Genomic DNA, 24,955 nt, shown 5'->3' on the forward strand with positions numbered 1-24,955 from the left:
GGCAGAGTTTTAAGATTGTTATTATGCGAGGGAGTCAAGAGGCAGACAGGAAAGTGGAGGTGAGACTACAAACAGATCCAACCATGATCTTATTGAATGATGCAGGCTGGAAGGGCCAAATGGCCTACATCTGCTCCTATGTTCCTATGATGGCTGTGGAGGTGACCTGCACAACTGAAGATGGTTCTTTCCTCTGCAGCAGTTATTCTTAAAATGACAGTCCATCACGTCAAACGGAGGTCAGGCTTACCATACCTGCAACATCCAGGAAAAAAAGCTGGGAAAAAAGCTGAATACATTAGGGAACTTGGAAAGGCTATTCAACAGAACCGTACAGAAGTCATACAAATCTAGAATGCATGTCACAAAGTACCCATCAATTTGTTCAACATTTACTGTTCACCCTTCACAATCTGCATAGCACTTAATGGATACTTCCACATGACATCAATTTAAGCTGCAACTTACATGGGAGAACTTGGTACACTGTCAGCATTTATGGGTTTCACATATTGTAAACCATCCATCGACATCTCATAGAATCTCATAGAATCCGTGGAATTCAGAAGGAGACCATTCGGCCTATCGAGTCTGCACTAACTCCGATAGAGCATCCCAACCAGACCCTATTCCTGTAACCCCACATATTTACCTTGCTAATCGCCCCCAACCTACACATCTTTTGATACTAAGGGGCAATTTACCATGGTGAATCTAATCTGCACATCTTTGGAGTGTGGGAGGAAACCAGAGCACCCGCATGAAACCCTTGAAGACAAGAGGAGAATGTGCAAACCCCACACAGTCACACAAGGCTGGAATTAAACCCAGGTCCCTGGTGCTGTGAGGCAGCAGTGCTAACCAGTGTGCCACTGTGATGCCCTTTATTTTAAAGGTTTACCCCGTGTCTTCAGACTGTGATCCCTGATTCTGGAATAACATGAGGTCTGATGTGATTTCATTTCTTTCATTTTCTCAAACCCAACCAGAAAAATTGTTGAATGCTAAATTTTCTGGGCTTCGTGTGCCCTGACTCTCACCAACTGGAACGGTCTTGTCAGTTAAATCATCGAACACAGTGGGAAGTTTCAAAGTTAAGCGAACAATTCTTAATGAACAGAAATGAGGTGCCCTCATGTTATTTAAATGCAGTTGATGACTAGAAGATTGCTCTTCACTTTACCTGGGGTTGGAAACATAAATAGCCTGGTTTACCTTGGTGGCATTGTGGACCTACTATTTTCACCAGAGTCACTGCCTGTGCTTCTAACCAGTGTAAGGTACCAGACAGCGGGCAGGTATCTTCTCTTTCAGATCCAATCCAACAAACAGCACCTGGACAGCAAATGTTCAACTGCTTGCCAGGCAGACTCCGGTAAAACACCCATGTAATAAAAGCACATTAAAGTGTTTCCAACTGTGAAGCTCAATTCAGTAGCATTGCATTCCTTTGTATAACAAGTTAAATTTAGATAGCCTTTTTTAATGTATTAAAATGTCTCGGGTTCTTCATCAGAGCTCCATGAAGCAAAATCAGACACCAAGCCACATAAGGTGATATTAAAGCAGATGGCCAAAAAACCCCTGGTCAAAGCGGTAGGTTTTAAGGAATGTGTTAAAAGAAGGAAGATAAGTAGAGGAGCATAGTGGTTTAAGAGGAAATTAGAGAGTTTAGGGCCTTTGCAGCTATGAGCATGGAGCCATTAACATCAAGGCTGCTCAAGTGGCCAGAATTAGATAGCAGAGATATCGTGGAGGATTGTAATTGTAGAAGAGATTACACCTCCACTTTCCTGTCTGCCTCTTGACTCCCTCGCATAATGACAATCTTAAAACTCTGCCTTAAATAAATTCAAAGATCCATCTTCCACTACATTCCGGTGAAGAGAATTCTACATACCAGTGAAGCCATTGAGGGATTTGAAAACAAGGATAAGAATTTTAAAATCAAGGAGTTGCTTGAGAGGGAACTAATGTAGGTTAGCAAGCACAGGGGTGATCCGGGAGTGGGATTTGGTGTGAGCGAGAACATGGGCAGCAAGATTTTGGATAACCTAGTTATTTATGTCACACGTAGGCTTGCAATGAAGTTCATGTGAAAATCCCCCAGTCCTGCACTCCAGTGCCTGTTTGTGTACATTGAGAGAGAATTTAGCATGTCCGATGCACTTAACCAGCACATCTTGTGGGATTGTGGAAGGAAACCAGAGCACCTGGACAAAACCTACACAGACACAAGGAGAATGTGCGCAGTCACCCAAGCCAGGAATCGAACCCAGGTCCCTCGCACTATGAGGCAGCCATGCTAACCACTGTGCCAGCATGCCACACATGTTTATGGACCTCATGTTTATGGAGGATAGAAGAGTGGGTTTAAATAATCAAGACTACAGGTTTGATAGGTACAAATGAGGTTCAGCGGAAGATAAGCTGAGGCTGGGTTGACATCAGGCAATGTATTCTCGGTGGAAATAGCTGATCTTAGTGACAACACAGGTTGATAAAGCCCATCTCATGTTATTTTTACTTGGAATAACCCGGGATTGTTGGGAATGAACAGTTATCCTGATAGCTTTTTGGGTCATTATTATATAGAATGTTGCAAGCAGGGTCTACAAGTGCAGACATGAGTGCGTTAAATCAAAAACAGAAAATGCTGGAAAATCACATTCGGTAACATTATTGTGACTATTCCATCCGTCCCTGCACATATAGGTTGTCCATTCCAACTCACATTCTGCTGCATTCACAGTCTTCTTCATCAGCAAACTTTGATCCTCCTGTCCAAATCCCCAGGACCTCTGTCAGTAAATTTTGTGATGATTCTTCACTATTCAGCGAGTTACTCCAGGCTTCCCAACAGTCTTCTGTTGAGTTTACAGTTAGAGATCAGGGAAAGGACACAGATGAGGAGTTTTTTTTAACTCAGAGAGTAGTGTAACTTTGGAACTCTCTGGGCAGGATTTTCTGGCCACGCTCACCCCAAGACTGGAAAATCACTCTCGAGGTTAACGGACCTTTGCATGGTCACCTGCTACGATTCCCATGGCTGGCGGGATGGGAAAATTCTGCCCTCTATCTCAGAAGATGGTGGAAGTGAGGTCAATAAATATATTTACAGCAGAGGTAGATAGGTTAGGCAAGGGAATCAAAGGTTATTGGAGGTTAAAGAACAAAGAACAAGACAGCACAGGAACAGGCCCTTCGGCCCTCCAAGCCCGCGCCGCTCCCTGGTCCAAACTAGACCATTCTTTTGTATCCCTCCATTCCCACTCCGTTCATGTGGCGAGCTAGATAAGTCTTAAACGTTCCCAGTGTGTCCGCCGCCACCACCTTGGCCAGCAGCACATTCCAGGTCCCCACCACCCTCTGAATAAAATACGTCCTTCTGATATCCGTGTTAAACCTCCCCTGCCTCACCTTGAACCTATGACCCACGTGAACGTCACCACCGACCTGGGAAAAAGCTTCCCACTGTTCACCCTATCTATGCTTTTCATAATTTTATACACCTCTATTAGGTCACCCCTCATCCTCTGTCTTTCCAGTGAGAACAACCCCAGTTTACCCAATCTCTCCTCATAACTAAGCCGTTCCATACCAGGCAACATCCTGGTAAACCTCCTCTGCACTCTCTCCAAAGCCTCCACATCCTTCTGGTAGTGTGGCGACCAGAACTGGGCGCAGTATTCCAAATGCGGCCGAACCAACGTTCTATACAACTGCAACATCAGACCCCAACTTTTACACTCTATGCTCCATCGTATAAAGGCAAGCATGCCATATGCCTTATTCACTACCTTCTCCACCTGTGACGTCACCTTCAAGGATCGGTGGACTTGCACACCCAGGTCCCGCTGCGTATCTACACCCTTTATGGTTCTGCCATTTATCGTATAGCCCCCCCTACGTTAGTTCTACCAAAATGCATCACTTCGCATTTATCTGGATTGAACTCCATCTGCCATTTCTTTGCCCAAATTTCCAGCCTATCTATATCCTTCTGTAGCCTCTGACAATGTTCTTCACTATCTGCAAGTCCAGCCATTTTCGTGTCGTCCGCAAACTTACTGATCACCCCAGTTACACCTTCTTCCAGGTCATTTATATAAATCACAAACAGCAGAGGTCCCAATACAGAGCCCTGCGGAACACCACTAGTCACAGGCATCCAGCCAGAAAAAGACCCTTCCACTACCACCCTCTGTCTTCTGTGACCAAGCCAGTTCTTCAACCATCTAGCCACCACCCCCTTTATCCCATGAGATCCAACCTTTTGCACCAACCTACCATGAGGGACTTTGTCAAACGCTTTACTAAAGTCCATATAGACAACATCCACGTCAACCATTCTAGTCACTTCTTCAAAAAACTCCACCAGGTTAGTGAGGCATGACCTCCCTCTCACAAAACCATGCTGACTAATCGTTAATGAGTTTATTCCTTTCTAAATGCGCATACATCCTATCTCTAAGAATCCTCTCCAACAACTTCCCTACCACGGACGTCAAGCTCACCGGCCTATAATTTCCCGGGTTATCCTTCCTCCCCTTCTTAAATAACGGGACCACATTAGCTATCTTCCCATCCTCTGGGACCTCACCTGTGTCCAGTGACGAGACAAAGATTTGCGTCAGAGGTCCAGCGATTTCATCTCTCGTCTCCCTGAGCAGCCTTGGATAGATTCCATCAGGCCCTGGGGATTTGTCAGTCTTTATATTCCCTAAAAAAACCTAACACTTCCTCCCTTGTAATGGAGATTTTCTCTAACGGGTCAACACTCCCCTCCGAGACACTCCCAGTCAACACATCCCTCTCCTTTGTGAATACCGACGCAAAGTATTCATTTAGGATCTTCCCTACTTCTTTGGGCTCTAAGCATAATTCCCCACTTTTGTCCCTGAGAGGTCCGATTTTTTCCCTGATAACCCTTTTGTTCCTAACGTATGAATAAAATGCCTTTGGATTCTCCTTAATCCTGTCTGCCAAGGACATTTCGTGACCCCTTTTTGCCCTTCTAATTCCTCGTTTGAGTTCTTTCCTACTTTCTTTGTATTCCTCCAGAGCTCCCTCCGTTTTTAGCCGCCTGGACCTAACGTACACCTCTCTTTTCTTTTTGACCAATAATTAATGGTTAATGGGAAAGTGAAATGCAAACAGATGATTTTATTGAATGGCGGAGCAGGCTCAAGGGGCTGAATGACCATCTGCTGTTCCTATTTCTTATGTTAGTATGTTCTGCCATGAGTCCACCACTTCTCTGTATAAAAGTGTTGATTCTTTGCAAATCAGGACACGGTGGCACAGTGGTTAGCACTGCTGCCTCACAGCACCAGGAACCCAGGTTCAATTCCTGGCTTGGGTGACTGTCTGTGTGGACTTTGCACGTTCTCCCTGTGTCTGCGTGGGTTTCCTCCGGGTGCTCCGGTTTCCTCTCACAGTCCAAAGATGTGTGGGTTAGGTTGATTGGCCATGCTAAATAGTGTCAGGGAGATCAGCAGGGTAAATATATGGGGATATGGGAGTAGGGCCTGGGTGGGATTGTGTTCGGTGCAGACCCGATGGGCCAAATGGCCTCCTTCTGCACTGTAGGGATTCTGTGATTCTAGGAGTTGTGTAGTCCTTTCTTTGTATCAAAGTTGGGCACCTTCAGATTCTACAACCTTTTAGCTATAATGTGAAACCATTCCCCACAAAATGAAAGGGGATTTGGTTAAAGCGGAGATTAAAATCTATAACTGTATTTTCCAAATCTTTGCTAATGCAGTAATTCTATCGACAAACCTATAACAAACTCCAGCTTAATTTTACTCTTGGATCTGAACTCTTTATGTGTTTCAGATATTTTCCCCTACATTTTGTCTCAACAGGTGACTGCCAGACATTCCATAGGACATGCAAAGGAACGCAAGGTGCTGCTCATGGTGACTCTAATGGTGATCTGCTTCTTACTCTGCTGGTTGCCGTATGGAACTGTAGCACTTGTAGCCACTTTTGGACATCCTGGCTTGGTCTCGCCAATTGCCAGTATTGTCCCATCGGTCCTTGCAAAGAGCAGCACTGTCTATAACCCCATTATTTATGTATTTCTGAACAAACAGGTAAGATGCATGCAAAGATTGTTTGATGTCGCTGACACTTCTTTAATGCAGGTCTGGGAGAAAAATCACATTCCAGCATTCAAATTGTCAACATTTATTTCCTCCATCTGACAACAGAATGAATCACAGACCCACAAAACAAGAGGTCATTTCTACTGTAAATACTTAGAATATCCGTCTTTGGCGTGGTGGGGGAGTGGGATGGATTCAAAACTGCAGTGGTGTGAAAGTTGAGATGCTTAACGTGCAATTGAATATCTGCATTTCCTGCTTGGCACACCAGAATCTGAAATTTTAATACACCAGTGCCATTTTTATCTCTTGTCTTGATTGTTCCAAAGCACTTTTGGCCGGCTTCCCATTTTCCACTCATCGTAAACTTAAAATCTTCCAAACCTCTGCTGCTGGTATCTTAATTTGCAGCATGTCCCATTCATCCATCATCACTATACTCACCAACCTACACTGGCTGCAGATATTAACATTCTTATCCTTGTTTTCAAATCTCTCCATGACTTCAACAATCTCCCTATCTCTCTAACTTCATTCAGCCCTACAAGCCACTGAGATATTGTTCCTCTAACTCTGGCCTCCTGCACATTCCCGATTATAATCACCTGACTATTGGCGGACATGCTAGAGGCTGCCTTGGGCCTAAGTTCTGGAACTCCCTCCCTAAACATTTTGGCCTCTCGATCTCTCTTTATCCTCCTTTAAGACATTCCTTAAAATCTAACTCTTTAATTGAACATTTGTTCATCTGTCCTGATATTTCCTAATGTAACTTGAGGTGTTTGATACCACTCCTGTGAAGCACCTTTGGAGATTTTACTACATTAAAGGTGCTAGATTGATGCAAGTTGTTGTTGTTGTTGTTGAAGTATATTGTAATGCAACCTGGATAAAGGATTTTTGTGTTGGCAATGCAAGTAAAGAGGCAGCAGATTGAAATTGCCACCCTGTAACCCAGCTACTGCTGTGCCAAGAATAACAGTGTCTTTCTCCCAAAGAACAAAGAACAGTACAGCACAGGGACTGGCCCTTTGGCCCAGCAAGCCTGCACTGATCACATTGTCCCATCCAGATCTGTAAGTCTTAAATGTTGCTAACGTGCCTCAACCACCTCGCTTGACAGCGCATTCCAGGCCCCCACCACCCTCTGTGTAAAACATTTCCCCCACACATCTCTACTGAACCTTTCCCACCTTACCTTAAACTTATGCCCCCTTGTAATTGTCATTTCTGCCCTGGGAAAAAGCTTCCAACTGTTCACCTTTTCTATGCCGCTCATCATTTTATAAACTTCTATCAGGTTGCCCCTCAGCCTCCGTCTTTCCAGGGAGAACAATCCCAGTTCATTCAATCTCTCTTCATAGCAATTATCCTCCATACCAGGCAACATCCTGGTAAAACTTTTCTGTATTCCCTCCAAAGCCTCTACGTCCTTCTGGCAGTGTGTACTCCCAGATTTTTCAAAGCTGTTTATAATTAATTACCAAAGCTGCACCAGTGACTTTAAACCTTCATAGCTTGAAATGGAACTGATCATTTCAGAGCCTTACTTATCTTTGAAGATTCAGTATTCTGAAATCAAAGTGTGTGGCAGCTATTAAAATATATGATTCTTCCAGAGACTGAGATTTGTGAGACACTCACAATGGCAGCTTGATTTAAAATGCACATGTTTGTCAACATGGGGAAGACAAACGAGAGCCAAATAAACATTCTGTGATTTAATCCAAGACTGCATCAACCATATCAAGTTATACCCCAGGGTAGACCAATGTAGTGTTAAAAGTAAAAGTATTAATAATTTCCACATGATAGGAAATGAAACTTTGATTTGTGGGTGACGTGGTGGCAGTAGTTAGCGCTGTTTCCTCACAGCTCCAGGGACCCAAGTTTAATTCCAGCCTCAGGTCACCGTCTGTGTGGAGTTTGCACGTTCTCTCTGTGCCTGCTTGGGTTTCCTCCGGGTGCTCCAGTTTCCTCTCACAGTCCAAAGATGTGCTGGTTAGGTTAATTGGCCATGTTAAATTGTCCCTTCGGGAGATTAGCAGGGTTACATTGCATTACGGGGAGAGTGTCTGGGTGGGATTGTTGTCAGTGCAGGCTCATTGGCCAAATGGCTTCCATCTGCACTGCAGGGATTCCATGATTCTTCTGTATGATTTCATGCAAAGGAAGGAGGCTTCAAAGGGCAGTTGTTGAATATTTGTAGATTATATGGAGATTGCAATCTGAAATAATGTGCTCATTCAGATTTGCCAAGTTGAAAAATGTCAGTAGTAACTGAGTGCTCTCTCCGTCACTTACACTTTTGTAACATTATATTGGTAAGAGAAACACAGGAACAGAAGTAAACCTTTCAGCTCATCAAACCCATTCAATTAGATCATGGTTGACCTGTATGTTAACCCCACCAACTCGCTTTATGTTGGTAATCTTTAATGTCTTTTCCTAACATAAACCTAGCAATCTCAATTTTGGAATTTTCAATTGGATAGAACTTTTGGGGGAGAGTGATCACATTGTGCGAAGAAATGTTCCTTGACGTCACCTGAGCTGAGCTTTCATTTTAATCTTATGCCCCCTTGGGGTTCACCCCCTATGCTTCCCACCTGAGATCAATATATCCTTCTGAGATGTAAGTGGAAACAGAGTATTCTAACTGCGGTCTAACCCAGAACCTTGTATCATTGTAACATAACTGCTCCTCCTTGAGTTAAAGGCCAGAATTCCATTTGCCTTCTTGAGTTTTTCTTCATATCGGTCCAGCAGCTTTTAGTGACTTGGAACTCTAATTATCTCTGTTCCACCACAGTTCCTAGTTTCTCACTCCTTAGGAACTACTGATTTTTCTTTCCTAAATTCAAAGTGGAAGACTTCGCACTCATATAACATAAGAACTAGGAGCAGGAGTAGGCAATTCAGCCATCAAGCCTGCTCCACCATTCAATTCAATATCATCATGGTTGACCTCATCTCCATGTTCCTGCCCAATCCCCATAACCCTTCATCCCGCTTCTAATTAATAACCTATTTATCTCCTCCTCAAATTTGATTAGTGTTCTAGCAGCCACTGTACTCTGGGGTAGAGAATTCCACAGATTCCTCTTCATTTCTGTTTTAAATCTGCCACCCATTAGCCTAAAATTATGGCCTCTTGTTCCAGAGTGTTCGACAAGGGGAAATATCCACTCCACGTTTACCCTGTCAACCCTTTTAGCATCTTATATACCTCAATTAGATCTCCTCTCATTCTTCTAAACTCCAACAAGTAGAGGCCCAAACACTTCATAAGACAATTAGGGCCCGATTTTACCATCGTGTGGCGCCCATTTTCGGTAAAGTCAGCGTGAGGCGAGTAGCGTGATCCGTGCCCGCCTCCAGACCGGTTCCCCCTTTGCATGCATTTAAATTGACTTAATGTGCTGCGCAACCAGCTTTACCGTCACTTCCCCCTTTACCACCGCATTCACCCATCCAGAATCGGCATGAAACAGATATGCTCCACAAAAGTCCAATTCGGACGCTCCAGTTAGTGAGGAGGTAAGTGTCTAGCATCCGACGAATCTCTGCTTGAGATCAGTGGAGGGGAAGGGGGAGAGTCGGGGAAGGTGGATCTGCCGGTTCTGTACTTGAGATCGGTTGTGTGTGTGTGTGTTGGGGGGGGGGGGCAGGGGGCATCCACAGCCACTCTGCCTGAAGTCAGTGAGAGGAAAGGGGATCTGCTGCCACTCCGCCTGAGATCAGTGAAAGGGAAGGGGGGTCCACTGCCACTCTGCCTGAGATCGGTGGGGGGGGAAGGGGGGGGGTCTGCTGCCACTCTGCCTGAGATCAATGGGGGGGATGGGGGGGTCCGCTGCCAATCTGCCTGAGATCAGTGAAGGGGAAGGGGGGTCCGCTGCCACTCTGCCTGAGATGGGTGGGGGGGGGGAAGGGGGAGAGGCCCACAATCGGTCTGGATGGCGGCGGGGGGGAAGGTGGGGGGAATAAGGGGATCAGTAATGTTGAGGGGATGGGGCAATGTTTGTGGGGGCCAGGGGGAGGCATTTTCTGGCCTGGGGGCAATGTGGCAGGGGAACGGCATTCTATCTTTTTTTTTGCGCATGCGCAGTTGAAGGCGTATTAAGCCCCGCCCACAGGCTTGTGCAGTGCGATTTGGAATCGCTGATATTTTTTTCAGGCAGAGTGCGTATGGGGGCACCTGAGAACGGGTCTAAAAGTCGGATCTGAAACACTCCCAGTTTCAAGTCCGCCCAGCACTTAGAATCAAAATGGTAAAATAGGGCCCTTAAAGACATTTCCCACATTCAACTCCTTCTAATGCAGTTGTGCCACTCACTTAATCACTGTCCCTTGGCAACTTTCTTTTCCCATCTACAGTATTTACTGTGCCTCTTCCTTCTTTTTGGATTGCTGCCAGTATAAAGCATAAATGTTATACATTGTTACCGCTCGCTTTTTGCTGGCCTAAAGTTCCTTCCCCATCTTAATGATTACTGGGTGATTTATTTTGGTTCAAAAAACGCTGAATAAGGAGGAAGCTTAATACATGAAATTCTTTTTTCTACTTTCATCCCTTCCCCCCATCCTTAAAACTCTTTCTAACTTTCACCAACTCTCCAAAAGAGCATCTTACCCAAGCCCATCCCTCTGCCCTAACCACATAACCCCACACATTTATCATGGCTAATCCACCTAACCTACACATCTTAGGTGCTAAGGGGCAATTTAGCATGGCCAATACACCTAATCTTTGGACTAAGGAGCACCCAGAGGAAACCACGCAGACACGGAGAGAATGTGCAAACTCCACACAGACAGTCACCCAAGGCTGGAATTGGTCCCTGGTGCTGTGAGGCAGCAGTGCTAACCACTGTGCCACCATGCCTTTCCTCAGCACAGAAAAAGGCCATTCAGCCACACCAGTCAACTGGTGTCCACACCAATCAACAAAGATCTGACTACACTAATCCCATTTTCCAGTGCTTGGTCCAGAGCCCTGGAGGTTACTGCAGTGCAAGTGAATATCTAAATACTTCTTAAATGTTATCAGAGTTTCTGACTCAATTTCCTTTGAACTGGCTTGCTAGGCCATTTCAGAGGGCAGTTATGAATCAGCCACATTGTGGTGGGTCTGCAGTCATATGTCTGCCAGACCAGGGAAGGATAGTAGATTATTTTCGCTAAACCAGATGGGTTTTTACAATAAAGGATGACAATTTTATGGTTACTATTACTGAGACTTGTTTTCAATTCCAGATTTATTAACCAAATATAAATTCCCCCAGCTGCCATGGTAGAAATTGAACAAGTGTCCCTAGAGCATTAGCCTGGGCCTCTGGATTACTTTCCAGGGACACTACCACGATGCCACCATCTTCCCATAAATTGCAAATCAATTTATATATATTTTCACAGCTCACTGAACTTATACCAGATTCCAAATTATTTAGAAATAGCGAAGTAATCCTTGCCATTCAGAAAAGGGTTCAGAGTTGTGCATACATAGACTTGTGTGATGGGAGTGTCAACATTTCCAGGTGAGGGCAGGAATGTAAGGCTGCTTGAGGCAGAGTGAGGAGATCTCCTGTCAGAACACTGTTGGAAGGTAGGCTCCACCCTTGGGGCCTAAGTTACGGGCAGGGATGATGACCCTGACAGCATGTCAGGAAGCTGGGGCAACCCTGGGTCTCCTTCCTTTTAAAGTTGAAGATCTGATCCCAACAGCTCCTCAATCCTAACAATGCCGCCGAGAGTAGTGCTCACTGCTGGAATGGAGAAGGCCTCAGAATCCATGCAAGAGGTCAGTCAAGCAGCCCCTGGTGGGGTGGTTGGGGTGGGGGTAACCATTGCTAAAGGCGGTAGAGAGATGCTTTGGTGGGAAAACCAACCCATCAATGGCCCTTCCCACAACTCTGGCACACGAGGAGGCCTCAAGCTTTTACTGGGTGGTCTCCCCACGTGACATAGCAACCCCCCCCCCCAATTGTACAAGAGTACTGGCTGGATGGGGTCCTTAAATAACCCTTAATTAGTCACTTAAGGGCCTCCATTGGCCACAGGTTGGGGGGGCTGTCCTTGAACTTTCCCACCACTGATTGAAACACAGGGAGTCAGGAAGGAGACAGGACCTCTGTCCCTCACTCAAGAGGACATTTCATTTCAGAGAACTACAGGTCAACTACTGGCAGCTTTAATTCCAGCAGCACCTCTGGGAGTAGTGGCCACTGCAGGGACTACAGCTAGACTGATGAGTCTAAGTGCTGGAAACCCAGGACCAGGTAACTACCGGGATCCTGCAGCGGGGACTGTCATTGATGTGGGGAAGTGAAGGTCGGCGAGGGGGAAGTGGGGTGGGGTGGGGGGGGGGGGGTGGGGGCGGCTGGAAGTAGGGTTGGAAGGACCAGTGGAGGAGGGAGCACCTGGGGAAGGCAGACTTTGGGTTGGGGGTGGAGGAGGGTCGCTATCGAAGAAGAGGGCCCAAGAGGGAATTGCCTCACTTTTCTTGCCCAAGGCTAAGCAGAGTAACCTTCTGGGCGGCTCTTCACCATCCCTGACCTCCTCCTGCTGGTCTCAAGATTGCAAGTGGGGATGCAGTAAGTGGTTAGTAATTGGCCACTTATGGGCCTCAGTTGGAGTGAGGATGGCCTTAGACCTTGCCTGCCTTGGTAAAATTTCAGTGGCTAAAGCATGAACGGACAGGGCACTGTTAAATTTCACAGCCCCCATCCCTACCCCCCTGAAACTCAACAGAGTGGGATTAAAATTCTGTTCATTTAATTTATTTGATTCCTCTCAGATATCCCCCAGTTTTCTCCTGCAAATATCACTATTGCTTTTTCTCCTCCTATTTATTTTATTCAAACAGTTCACAGGTCATTCTACTTGTTTTCCTGTGTGTATGTTGTTTTTGTCTTCTTCTGCCCAGCTGTCTCGTTCCATTTGAAAAGGCTTTTCACTTTCTTGTTCCAACAAAGAGTTTGCTCACTCAAAGCATGCCTGCCTTTTCTGACCTTCTGAACATTTCCACTGTTCCTGGTTTTATCTTCGATTTCTAACACCTTCAGTGTTTTATTGTTTACCATGGATCAGTTGGCTTCACGTCAATTCTGCAAAGGTTGCCTGAAATGACACTACAGGACAGTAAAACTTCACACTGAAGAACAAAGCTTTATGAGCAATTTGGCAGACAATTTTACAGCTCTCATTTTAATTTTCATTGTGTTCTATCAACACTATAAAAGTCAAAATTGCTCCTATTATTTTGTGATTTCTTGAATTAAAAATGAAATAATCCTCAGTCGGTGAGGCAGCAGCTGTGCTGAGAGAGAAACAGAGTTACTGGGCAGGTTTTCCTGCCTCCGTCATCCTGAAACCGGAAAATCCCGCCCGAGGTCAACAGACCTTCCCATTGTTTGCCCCTCGCCCGCTCCGATTCCCGTGCCGGGCAGGATGGTAAAATTCCGGTCAATGTTTCAGACCCACAATCTTTCAAATGACTGGGAGAAGTTCGGGATGCAGTTGATTTTGAGCAAGGCGTGGGGGGGGGCAGCGGTAGGGGTGGGGTGGGGGGGGCGCGGGGAGCGGTGCAAGCATAGAAGATAGGTCTGCATTCAGTAAGTTGAAAGCCAGGAGAGATTAGAGTCATAGAGGTTTACAGCATGGAAACAGGCCCTTCTTGTCCATGCCGCCCTTTTTTTTTAAAACCCCTAAACTAATCCCAATTGCCCACATTTGGCCCATATCCCTCTATACCCATCGTACCCATGTAACTATCTAAATGCTTTTTAAAAGATAAAATTGTACCCGCCTCTACTACTACCTCTGGCAGCTTGTTCCAGACACTCACCACCCTCTGTGTGAAAAAATTGCCCCTCTGGACACTTTTGTATCTCTCCCCTCTCACCTTAAACCTATGCCCTCTAATTTTAGACTTCCCTACCTTTGGGAAAAGATATTGACTATCTACCTTGTCTATGCCCCTCATTATTTTATAGACCTCTATAAGGTCACCCCTCAGCCTCCTACACTCCAGAGAAAAAAGTCCCAGTCTATTCAGCCTCTCCCTGTAACTCAATCCATCAAGTCCCGGTAGCATCCTAGTAAATCTTTTCTGCACTCTTTCTAGTTTAATAATATTCTTTCTATAATAGGGTGAACAGAATTGCACACTGTATTCCAAGTGTGGCCTTACCAATGAAGGATTGAAGAGTCTTCAGGGCAAATGGAAATGGTAAGGGGGCAAGAAAAGAAACAAAGATGTCCCTTGGGCACGTGTGCAGTTGATTGAAAGAGAAAAAAAATGAAACAAGCAAAGAAAAGGAAACACATTGTTGGACAGAGTTTCCAGTCTAAAATTGACTCACTGTTGAGTCCAGAAGGTTGTTTTGCACCTAATTGAAAGATGAGGTGCTGTCCCTGAAGCTTACACTGAACCTCACTGGAACAGTGCAGCAGGCCGAGGACAGAGATGTCAGCATGAGAGCAAGGTGGAGAATTAAAATAACAGGCCTCTGGAAATTCGGGAGCACGCTTGCAGACGGGACAGAGCTGGTCTGCAAAGTGGTCACCCAGACTGCGTTTGGGTGTCTCCAATAGAGGAGACCACAGTGTTTGCAGTGAATGCAGCAGACTAGATTGAACACAGTACACAAAATTCACTGCTTTACCTGGAAGGTGTGTTTGAGGCCCTGGATGCTGAGGAGAGGGGAGGTAAATGGGAAGGTGTTACATCTGATGGGACAGTGCTGTGAGAAGAAGACAGGATGTTGAGTGTGACTGAGGAGTGGACCAGAGTATCACCGAGTGAACGGTCCCTTTGGAATGCTGAAAGGGGAGGGAAAGATGTATTTTGTGGTGGCATCATGTTGATGGTGGTGAAATGGTGGCAAATGATCTGTTAAATATGAAGACTGATGGGATGGAAGGTGAGGACAAGGGTTCTTATGGTGGTGGGAGGGAGGGGAAGAGATGAGCGCAGAAGTCCGGGAAATCTGGCAAACATGGTCAAGAGCTCTGGCAACCATAGTATGGGGGGACTTCCTTGATTGAAGGAAAAGGAAGACATCTCAGAAGCATTGTTGTGGAAGCTTGCATCATTGGACCAGATATGACAGAGTCTGGGGAACTGAGGGAATGGAGTGGAGTTCTTACATGTTGTGAGGAAGTGCAGTTAGGGTCACTATGGGAGTCAGTTAGCTTCTAAAGAATGTTAATTGAGCGACTATCACCTGAAACGGCAACAGAGAAGTCAAGGGACAGGTGGCAAGTATTGGACATGCATCACGTAAATCTGAAAGAAAGGTGGATAATTGGGAGCAACGTTGATGAAGCTTTCCAATTCAGGGCAAGAACAGGACACGGCACCAATACTGGAAAAAAAGTTGGGAGAGGGAGCCCCGGAGTAGGACTGGAACAAGATATATCCCAGGATATTTATAAGCCTCCATATTCAACAGATCATTTTCTATCTTTTTCTACTTTGGTTGTCCCGAATATTGGGAAATTCTACATCTTTGGCCCAGGACTTTTTGGGCCATTCATTTAAATTGATTCAGGAATGCAGAAGAGGAAAATATGCCATTTTTTTTATGAGGGCTGTGGGGGTGCGTCTGAGGTTGTGACATTTTGGTTCTTTTTGTAGCATTGGGAACTTTGTGAAATTCTGCCTTTGAAGTAGAAGGAAAAAGTACAAATAATAGGAAACTAATGGAGTTACATTATTGCCGCTTTCCTGAGATCTGACTTCCTGCTTAGTTATCATTGGCAGGAAGAGAGACAACTTTATGACATCCAACTCCTGCAATTGGAATTTGAAACATAGGAACATTTATGGCATAGAAGGAGCCAATTGGACCCATTATTTTGGCACCTGCCAACAAAGGGCTACCCAGTCCAATCCTTCCCTACAGCTCTTGGTCCATAACCCTGAAGCTTACAGCACTTCAAGTACAGATCCAACCAATGCATTGCAATATTCTGCATTCTGCACACATAGGGGGCGATTCTCCCAAAAGTGCTGAATTGACGGGAAAACTGTTCTAAATCCCGACTGTCTTGTCAGTTCAGCTTCTCACCTGAATCTCCGCACTCTGTGCACTGAAAATGTTCCAGCCATGAATATCATTAAAAATTCAGGATGGCGGGGCTTATTTGCGCCAGAGTTTGAATCTCCGCACTCTGTGCACTGAAGAGGTTCCAGCCATGAATATCATTAAAAATTCAGGAGGGCGGGGCTTATTTGCGCCAGAGTTTGAGTGTGCATGTGCAGACTTCCAGTTCTGGAACTCTGCACATGCGCAGTGGCCCCAAACTGTCAACCTCCCGTTTGCTGGCCAGCCCAATCACTGGCCAGCCCGGGACTCCTGCAGTGCTGCACCTCCAACTGCCCCAACAGCCTGATCCCAGCCCCCACAGCAATTCCTGGGCCAGCCCCGACCCCCTGCCCCCCCCCCCACTCCGGCCCGGAGCACCCCGATACCTCGGTCCCACCCCCCCAGCAGTGGTGGTCCCCCCACCCCCCTCACCCCCCCCTCCCCCCGGGGGCAGGCCCCCACCCGGAATATCATCTCCCCCCCCTCAGCCCACCCCAATTGCTGCCCTCCCTCCATCCCAGACCGATCCCAATACAGAGTGGCAGCGGGACTCCCCATCCCCACCAATCACCCCAGGTCCTGTCCACAATAGGCCCTGTCCCCTTGGCACAGCCCGATACCCAATGGGCACTTTGCCCCTTGGGAAGTGCCAGGGGTGACAGACTGGCACTGTCAGGGTGCCCAGGGGCACCCCCCCCCTCCTGCCTGACTCCCTGGGGGGCCCCGATTGCCCCCCCCCTTCAGTCCAGCGGGGTCTCCCACTAGTTCCCCGAATGTGGGGAGCTACTCTAACCCCCTCCAGAATGAAGTACTCATGGCGGGGTGGGAGATTCTATCGGGCCCGGCAAGTTCCGAGCCGGGCCCGATAATCACATGCAAAATATATTTAAAATACATTTTTAAAAATTCAAATTTCTTCCTGCCAGTTTCCAGTGCGGTCTTGACTGTGACTGTTCTCCGGCTCTGGGAGACTTGCATGCGTTCCCAACACATGCGCGAATCCTGCGAAATGGCCGGCACACGGTTCTCTGGACCAGACCCGCCAGAAAAGTTGCGGGTCGCGATGGGAGAATCAGGCCCATAATTGCTGATAGATAACCAACTCCAATTTAGGCTGCCCTTGATGCTTCAAGTTGACCAGTGTTGTCCTGAGCATTCATCCTCTACACCATGACTTGTATCACTATTGACAGAAGCGACATTTTTCCATTGTTGACAGATTAGATAGGGGTTTGGCTGGGCCCTCAGAAGGTATAATGAGGTAAACTTTCATTCAAATTCCTATCTTATTTTTAATCACATTTAATGGTTCACATTGCTGGGAAACATTGATTTAATCACAGTTTAATTATTACTCATAATGTAACATTTTACTCGCTCTGGATAACATTTAATTCACATGAATGAACTCTTCATTTTAATCATACCATTGTGAATTCATCCAATGAATAATTTTAGTTTACAAAAGCTTTTGATATGGTCAGAGTTCAATTCAATCCCTGATCCCACTTTCTCTCTTTCTTCCAATGATAACTAAGCAGGAAGCTCAGGAAAGAGGGAATAAAGGGCCAACAATGGTGGTCACAAACAATCTCAGAGCAGCAACAAAATTTGATAGCTTACTGCTCCTTTACAGTCAATATTTATAAGCAGATGCCGCAAGTCCGAAACATTCATTGTCTGTAGAAAATACTGATGGTTGGCATGTATGATTAAAGCTCCCTCTTTCATGGGTGGAATGAAATCAGTTCTGTAGTCGTACAATTCATAATATGATAAGTAACCAAGAAGCTGTTTCTTCAAGCATACCATGGCCTGGATGTTTTTATCCATCAGGTACACGCCCACCCGAACAACATGAAAATCTGGCCCATGAACAAGTATATAATCCACATTTTACTCATCCTATCCTACTGGACTATATCACTCTACATCAATGTGATGCATCCTTACCCATTTGTGTAAACAAACCTGATTTTCACAGAATTCAAATTAAATGGAACCATAAATTTAATGTAAAATCTTGGTTATCTTTCTTCCTTCTGATTGGCTCATTTGCCATTACTCTTCACTCAGAAGATTGTAATTCAAGGTCTTACTCCAGGATTTGTGCACGTAACCTAGGCCGAGAATCTAATGCTGTACTAAAACATGGGTTGACAGCGGTGTCATTCTTACAATGAGACGTTCAACCAAAACTAATCTGTCTGTTTCTGCATTTTAGATAGACTTAATTTTCTTAATGAGATAGACATTATTTTTCTGACACACATTTCTCTCTCAACCAATACCATTCAAAGAAATTAACTAGATATTCATTAATATTGCTGGGATCTTGCTGTCTGCAAAATGACTGCTAATTTTTCCTGCACATAAACTGTCTCTCCATTTCATAAACAGATGACTGTACATGAAACATCCTGGATATTAGAGTGATGTGATAAGGTCCAGTATAAATGGATGTCTCAGGTCCAATTATAATCCTTAGAAACCAGGACCATGAAATCAAACTATGCAAAACTCAACATGCTTGTCTGAAATGTCATTACTTTCAGGTAGGTACTAACCTAAAACATTAGAATCATAGAATTCTACAGTGCAGAAGGAGGCCATTCGGCCCATTGAGTCTGCACCCACCAAAATCCCACCCAGGCCATATTCCCATAAGCCCATGCATTTACCTGAGCTAGTCCCCCAACACTAAGCGACAATTTAGCATGGCCAATCCACCCAACCTGCACATCTTTGGACTGTGGGAGGAAACTGGAACACCTGGAGGAAACCCACGCAGACACAGGGAGAATGTGCAAACTCCACACAGACAGTGAACTGAGGCCGGAATCAAACCCAGGTCCCTGGAGTGTGAGGCAGCAGTGCTAACCACTGTGCCACCTTGCTGCCCCTTTCTTCCCCATCCTTTCATACAACCTCTCGACAAGCAGAAAGAGAGGAATTTCAAAACAAATTTGTGCCCCCACTGGTATTCCAATGTGCAGTTCAGGGTCTATGAATTTGCTTTTAAAAGTCATGTTATATACAGTGTATAATACTGGAAAGTTCCTTAACAATTACTTTCAAGGTTCACGTTCCAAGGTCATCTATCCACACTGCAGAAACACGAATCAATCTTTGTATTTGAATGCAGTGCTCTTACAGACAAATATTTGCCCATTGATTCTGAAAATCAACAACTGATGGGTCAGATTTAACCAGTGGTGAAAATGTTCACATTTACTCCTTTAACTTTACCCCGTGATTGCAACTGTGCTGTGGGAGCCAGCAACATTGGTGGAGCACACACGTTAAATGTGAGCTCGATTGATTGATGGGATAACTCTTAAATAGCTTAGGAAGTTTAAATCCACAATGATGTGTATCTAAAGAACATGATGTGGAGATGCCGGCGTTGGACTGGGGTAAGCACAGTAAGAAGTCTAACAACACCAGGTTAAAGTCCAACAGGTTTATTTGGTAGCAAAAGCCACTAGCTTTCGGAACAGGCTGTTCCTTCGTCAGGTGGGTGGGAGTTCTGATCACAAACAGGGCACAAAGACAAAAACTCAATTTACATGAATCATGATTGGAATGTGAGTCTTTACAGCTAATCAAGTCTTAAAGGTACAGACAATGTGAGGAGGGAGCATTAAGCACAGGTTAAAGAGATGTGTATTGTCTCCAGACAGGACAGCGAGTGAGATTTTGCACATCCAGGCAAGTTGTGGGGGTTACAGATAGTGTGACATGAACCCAATATCCCGGTTGAGGCCGTCCTCATGTGTGCGGAACCAACATTGTCTACCTGTTATGCTGCAGGAAAGGATGTCCCGAGGCATGGTACATTGGGGAAACCATGCAGACGCTACGACAATGGATGAATGAACACTGCTCGGCAATCACCAGGCAAGACTGTTCTCTTCCTGTTGGGGAGCACTTCAGCGGTCACGGCATTCAGCTTCTGATCTTCGGGTAAACGTTCTCCAAGGCGGCCTTCACGACACACGACAGCGCAGAGTCGCTAAGCAGAGACTGATAGCCAGGTTCCGCACACATGAGGACGGCCTCAACCGGGATATTGGGTTCATGTCACTCTCTGTAACCCCCACAACTTGCCTGGATGTGCAAAATCTCACTAGCTGTCCTGTCTGGAGACAATACACATCTCTTTAACCTGTGCTTAATGCTCCCTCCACTCACATTGTTTGTACCTTTAAGACTTGATTAGCTGTAAAGACTCGCATTCCAATCATTATTCATGTAAATTGAGTTTGTGTCTTTGTGCCCTGTTTGTGATCAGAACTCGCACCCACCTGATGAAGGAACAGCCTGTTCCGAAAGCTAGTGGCTTTTGCTATCAAATAAACCTGTGGAACTTTAACCTGGTGTTGTTAGACTTCTTACTATCTAAAGAACACCCAGACAAGTAGATATTGACCCAAAACACTGTCCGCCTTTGTGAAATACAGACTTTTAGCACGCATGCAGTTATAGGCTGGCTCTTTTTTGTCTCGAAAAGAAAAGGCTGACTAGTCACCTAATGGTAATCTTTAAAATGATGAAGGTTTTAATAGGGTAGATGCAGAGAAACTGCTTCTACTTGCTAGGAAGAGCAAAACTTAGAGGTCATCAATATAAGATAGTCACCAAGGAGTCAAATAGTGAATTCAGAAAAATGTCTTTACGTAGAGAGTAATGAGAATGTGGAATTTTACTATAGGGAGTAGCTGAGATGAATAGTGTGGATTAATTTAAGAGAAAGCTAGACAAGCATCTGTGGGAGAAGGGAATAGAGGGTTAAGTTGACAATTAAATGAGGGAGAATGGAAGGAGGCTTGAGTGGAACATAAACACCAGCATGGATTGGTTGGGCTGAATGGCCTATTTCTATACACTATACACTCGGGGCAGGACGGTGGTATAGTGGTTAGCACTGCTGCCTCACAGTGCCAGGGATCTGGGCTTGATTCCTGGCTTGAGTCACTGCCTGTGTGGAGTTTGCACATTCTCCCTGTGTCTGCGTGGGTTTCCTCCCAGAGTCTGAAAGGCGTGCTGGTTAGGTGCATTGACCCGAACAGGTGCTAGAATGTGATGACCAGGGGAATTTCACAGTAACTTCATTGCAATGTTAACGTAAGCCTTTACTTGTGACTAAAAAATAAACTTTAAAAAGTGCGTTAAGTGCACTGTTATGGAACTGTGTTAACCTGCTTAAGAGCATGTTGCAGGTCACAAGCTGCCCCCCTTGTCCATTCAAGCTTTGATTTGGCATTCCAATTGCCTGTACAGTGAGTGCCCTGGTTTATCCCTGGATCAAAGCAAATTACTGCGGATGCTGGAATCTGAAACCAAAAGAGAAAATGCTGGAAAATCTCAGCAGGTCTGGCAGCATCTGTGAGGAGAGAAAAGAGCTGACGTTTCGAGTTCAGATGACCCTTTGTTAAAGCTTTGTTGTCTGGACTCGAAACGTCAGCTCTTTTCTCTCCTTACAGATGCTGCCAGACCTGGTTTATCCAAATGCCTTTGTCTTTGTTACTGTGTCCATTCTCCTACCAATTACAAGGAATGTCTAGAGATATCAGCATAGTCAAGAGAGGCTGCTGTTCACACTTCTTTCCTTTGGACAAAATCCCACCTGAAGTGTAGTAGCAAAACATCACATGGGATGATGCATGGAGAAGCAACCACTTTCTGTGATATCCCCTGTTCATCCCTGGACAGACCATCTGGCACAACAGATGAGGGATGTGTGTATCTCCATTGCCACTGGGAGCACAATGCAGACTGTTGATTGTTGCTCGAGATCTTGGTGGGCCAAGTTGCACATTTCACTGAGTCTGTCTCTAATTATGAGCCTGATATTCACTGATCCATTAAACTAACTCTGTTGTGGTAGATCTGTTGTTTGGGCTAGTTTGTTGCCAGCTCCTGCAAATCGCTCTATGTCCCAGCTGCGCCATTTTCTACTGCGTATTCACTAAGTTATGTCAGCAATGGCTGTTGCAGCCTTGCTGGAGATCAGCAAGCTCCATCTAACTGACTAGGGCCGACCCATGCCAGAATTTCACATTCAAAGTGCGAGTATGTGCCCGACGTGAATGTACATGAAATTGCATGAGAAGATGTCAGTTGCGCATCCCGGCCTCAATTGCACTTGTACAATATTTCGGTCAGCAAACACAAATTGGATGCGCGCCCGCCAACAATTAAGAAGCTAGTTAAAAAGGATTAAAGGATCAATTGATTTGAGCTTTACATTGCCCATGAGATTTTTAGGTTGACACATATGCAGGCCGCCAATCCCTTTTTGCCAATTTGCCAACCAAGGATGGGATAAAAGGAGGCAGGAACAAAGACAGGTCGAGTTGGCAAGAGTTAGTGAGAGTTTGTAATGAGCCTATACTGGAATTCAAATCCAGCACGAAGCTCGTGGTCTACAGAGCAGCCTTGGTACCTGCCCTCCTGTAGGCATCAGAAACATGGATAATGTACAGCAAACACCTCAAATCCCTGGAGAGATATCACCAATGTTGCCTCCACAAAATCCTGCAAATCCACCGAAAGGATAAACGTACCAATGTGAGCGTCCTCCCCCAGGCCAATATCCCCAGTGTCGGGGCACTGGTCACGCTCAACTAGCTGCAATGGACTGACCTGACACAAGACTCCTGAAACAAATGCTCCACATCGAGCTCCGAAATGGCAGGCAATCACTAGGAGGGCAGAGGAAACGCTACAAGTACCTCCCTAAATACATGCAACATCCCCATCGACACGTGGGAATCGTTTGCCTTAGAACGCAAAAACTAGAGAAGAAGCTTCTGTGAAGGCGCTAATCACCTCGGGCGTCACCAGGTGGAGCACACAGAGGTCAAGTGTAAACAGCGGAAAGAGAACGCAGAATCTAGAGCATTCACTCACTCACCTCATCAAACACCACCTGCCAAACCTGTGGCGGAGTCTGCGGCTCCAGGATTGGACTGTTCAGTCACTGCAGAACCCACCTCCCCGGAGTGGAAGCAAGTCATCCTCAACCCTGAGGCACTGCCAAAGAAGAAGATACGAGAGTTGTGAAAATGTTTTCAATAATTTTTAGTTTCTTTGCATATTTTCTTGACTTTTCAGGACATTGTAGTCTTGTAAAATCACTGAGAATTTCAACCCATTGGTACATTGTGCACATCTCAGCCCAATTTGCTCAGGTGGCTCCTGTTTACTCAGTAGAGGGCACCTTCGCTAAGGAGGAAGAGAGGGGCCGATGAGAGAGGAAGCCGGGAGCTTCAGGCATCACCTCAGAGAAGAGTTGCAGGCACAAGGTGTTCAGGGCCAGCAAGGGATGGGCCTGCAGAAGACACCAGGGTGTACAGGCAGCTATCCAACTACCTTGATATGACAGAGGCCCAGTGCTGCAGAAGGCTCTGGCTTTGAAGAGAAAACATAATTTCCTGTGGCAGATGATTGGGCTGGATGGAGCCTCCCCTATCCCCCCAGAGGGGGTGGAGGAGGAGGGGCAATGATGGCCGGCAGAGGACAGTGTTCAGTTATGTGGATAGATTTATGAGGTCAGGGCTGTTCTCCATGGAGCAGAGAAGGGTTAGACAAGTTTAAAATCATGAGGGCTTTGGATAGAGGAAATGTAGAGAACAGTTCCCATTGGCAGAAGGTTGAGAACCCTAAGGTTATCAACAAAAGAACCAGAAGCAACATGAGGGAAAACATCTTTATGCAATAAATAGTTTGGATTGGCAATACACTGTCTGAGCGCATCATGGAGACAGACGTGGTTGAAGTTTCGAAAGGGAACTGGATAATTATCTGAAGAGGAAAGATTTTATTGGACTAGTGCTACATGGAAAAGGTGGAGGAGTGGGACTGAGTTGTATGTTTCAGCACTATCACAGAGACAGTTAAATGGCCTCCTTCTATGCTGTAACCAACCTATGATTGTGTGGATAACCTTGCTTTAATGCCCTGCCCTCCAAACTACTCAATGACACCATAAAACATAGGTGCAGAAGTAGGACATTTGGCCCATCGAGTCTGCTTTTCCACTCATGAGTTCATGACTAATCTGATAATCCTCAACTCCACTTTCCTGCCTTATGGCCATTACCCTTGATTCCCTTACTAATTAAAAACCTGTCTATCTCAGTGTTGAACAAACTTAATGACCCAGCCTCTACAGACCTCTTTAGCGCAGAAGTCTGCTAGGTTCACTGCTATCTGAGAGAAGAAATTCCTCCTCATCTCCATTTTACCCCTTTGGTCCTAGACTAAATATTCAATCCCTAAAAAAATTATTATGCCACATATAACAATCAGGGCAATGGAAGGCAGCCATACTTGGAGTGATTTGTTTACACACTGAGTATAAAATGCATCCACAACATTTGTTTCAGGTTATTTATACCTGGCCAATAAGAACATCTTGCCTTCCAGCTCCACACAACTTAAGAAAGTGACCAAACTTTCCTTCACCCCCATCACTTCTGCACCTACCTCCCACCCCCCGCCTCCCCCACTACATCCCTCCCCCTCACTGCCCCTCCCTCTCTGCCCCATAACCTTGAAACCTGACTGCAACAATTGAGTAATTCTGAACATTGAGTGTGGATAATCAGACTTGTGGCACATGACCCACAAATAAATATGTCAGTTCTGACCAAAGGTCATCCATCTGAAAACATCTGGGCTGGAAATTTACGGCCTCGCTCATCCCGCCCGAGGTCAATGGACCTTTCCATTGTCCGTCCCTCG

The 24,955-nt window shown here is 45.6% G+C and overlaps 1 protein-coding gene across 1 annotated transcript in view; it reads left to right on the forward strand.

Moving 5' to 3' along the window:
- Positions 1-24,955, forward strand: part of LOC144491355 (pinopsin-like) — a 125,554-nt gene that overhangs the window by 78,354 nt on the left and 22,245 nt on the right. Inside the window, exon 3 of the mRNA XM_078209052.1 lies at positions 5,871-6,101. Coding sequence (XP_078065178.1) covers positions 5,871-6,101 — 231 coding nt within the window. The remainder of the gene's footprint in view (positions 1-5,870; positions 6,102-24,955) is intronic.

The sequence above is a fragment of the Mustelus asterias genome, chromosome 3 (assembly GCF_964213995.1).
Source record: "Mustelus asterias chromosome 3, sMusAst1.hap1.1, whole genome shotgun sequence".
Lineage (NCBI taxonomy): Eukaryota > Metazoa > Chordata > Chondrichthyes > Carcharhiniformes > Triakidae > Mustelus > Mustelus asterias.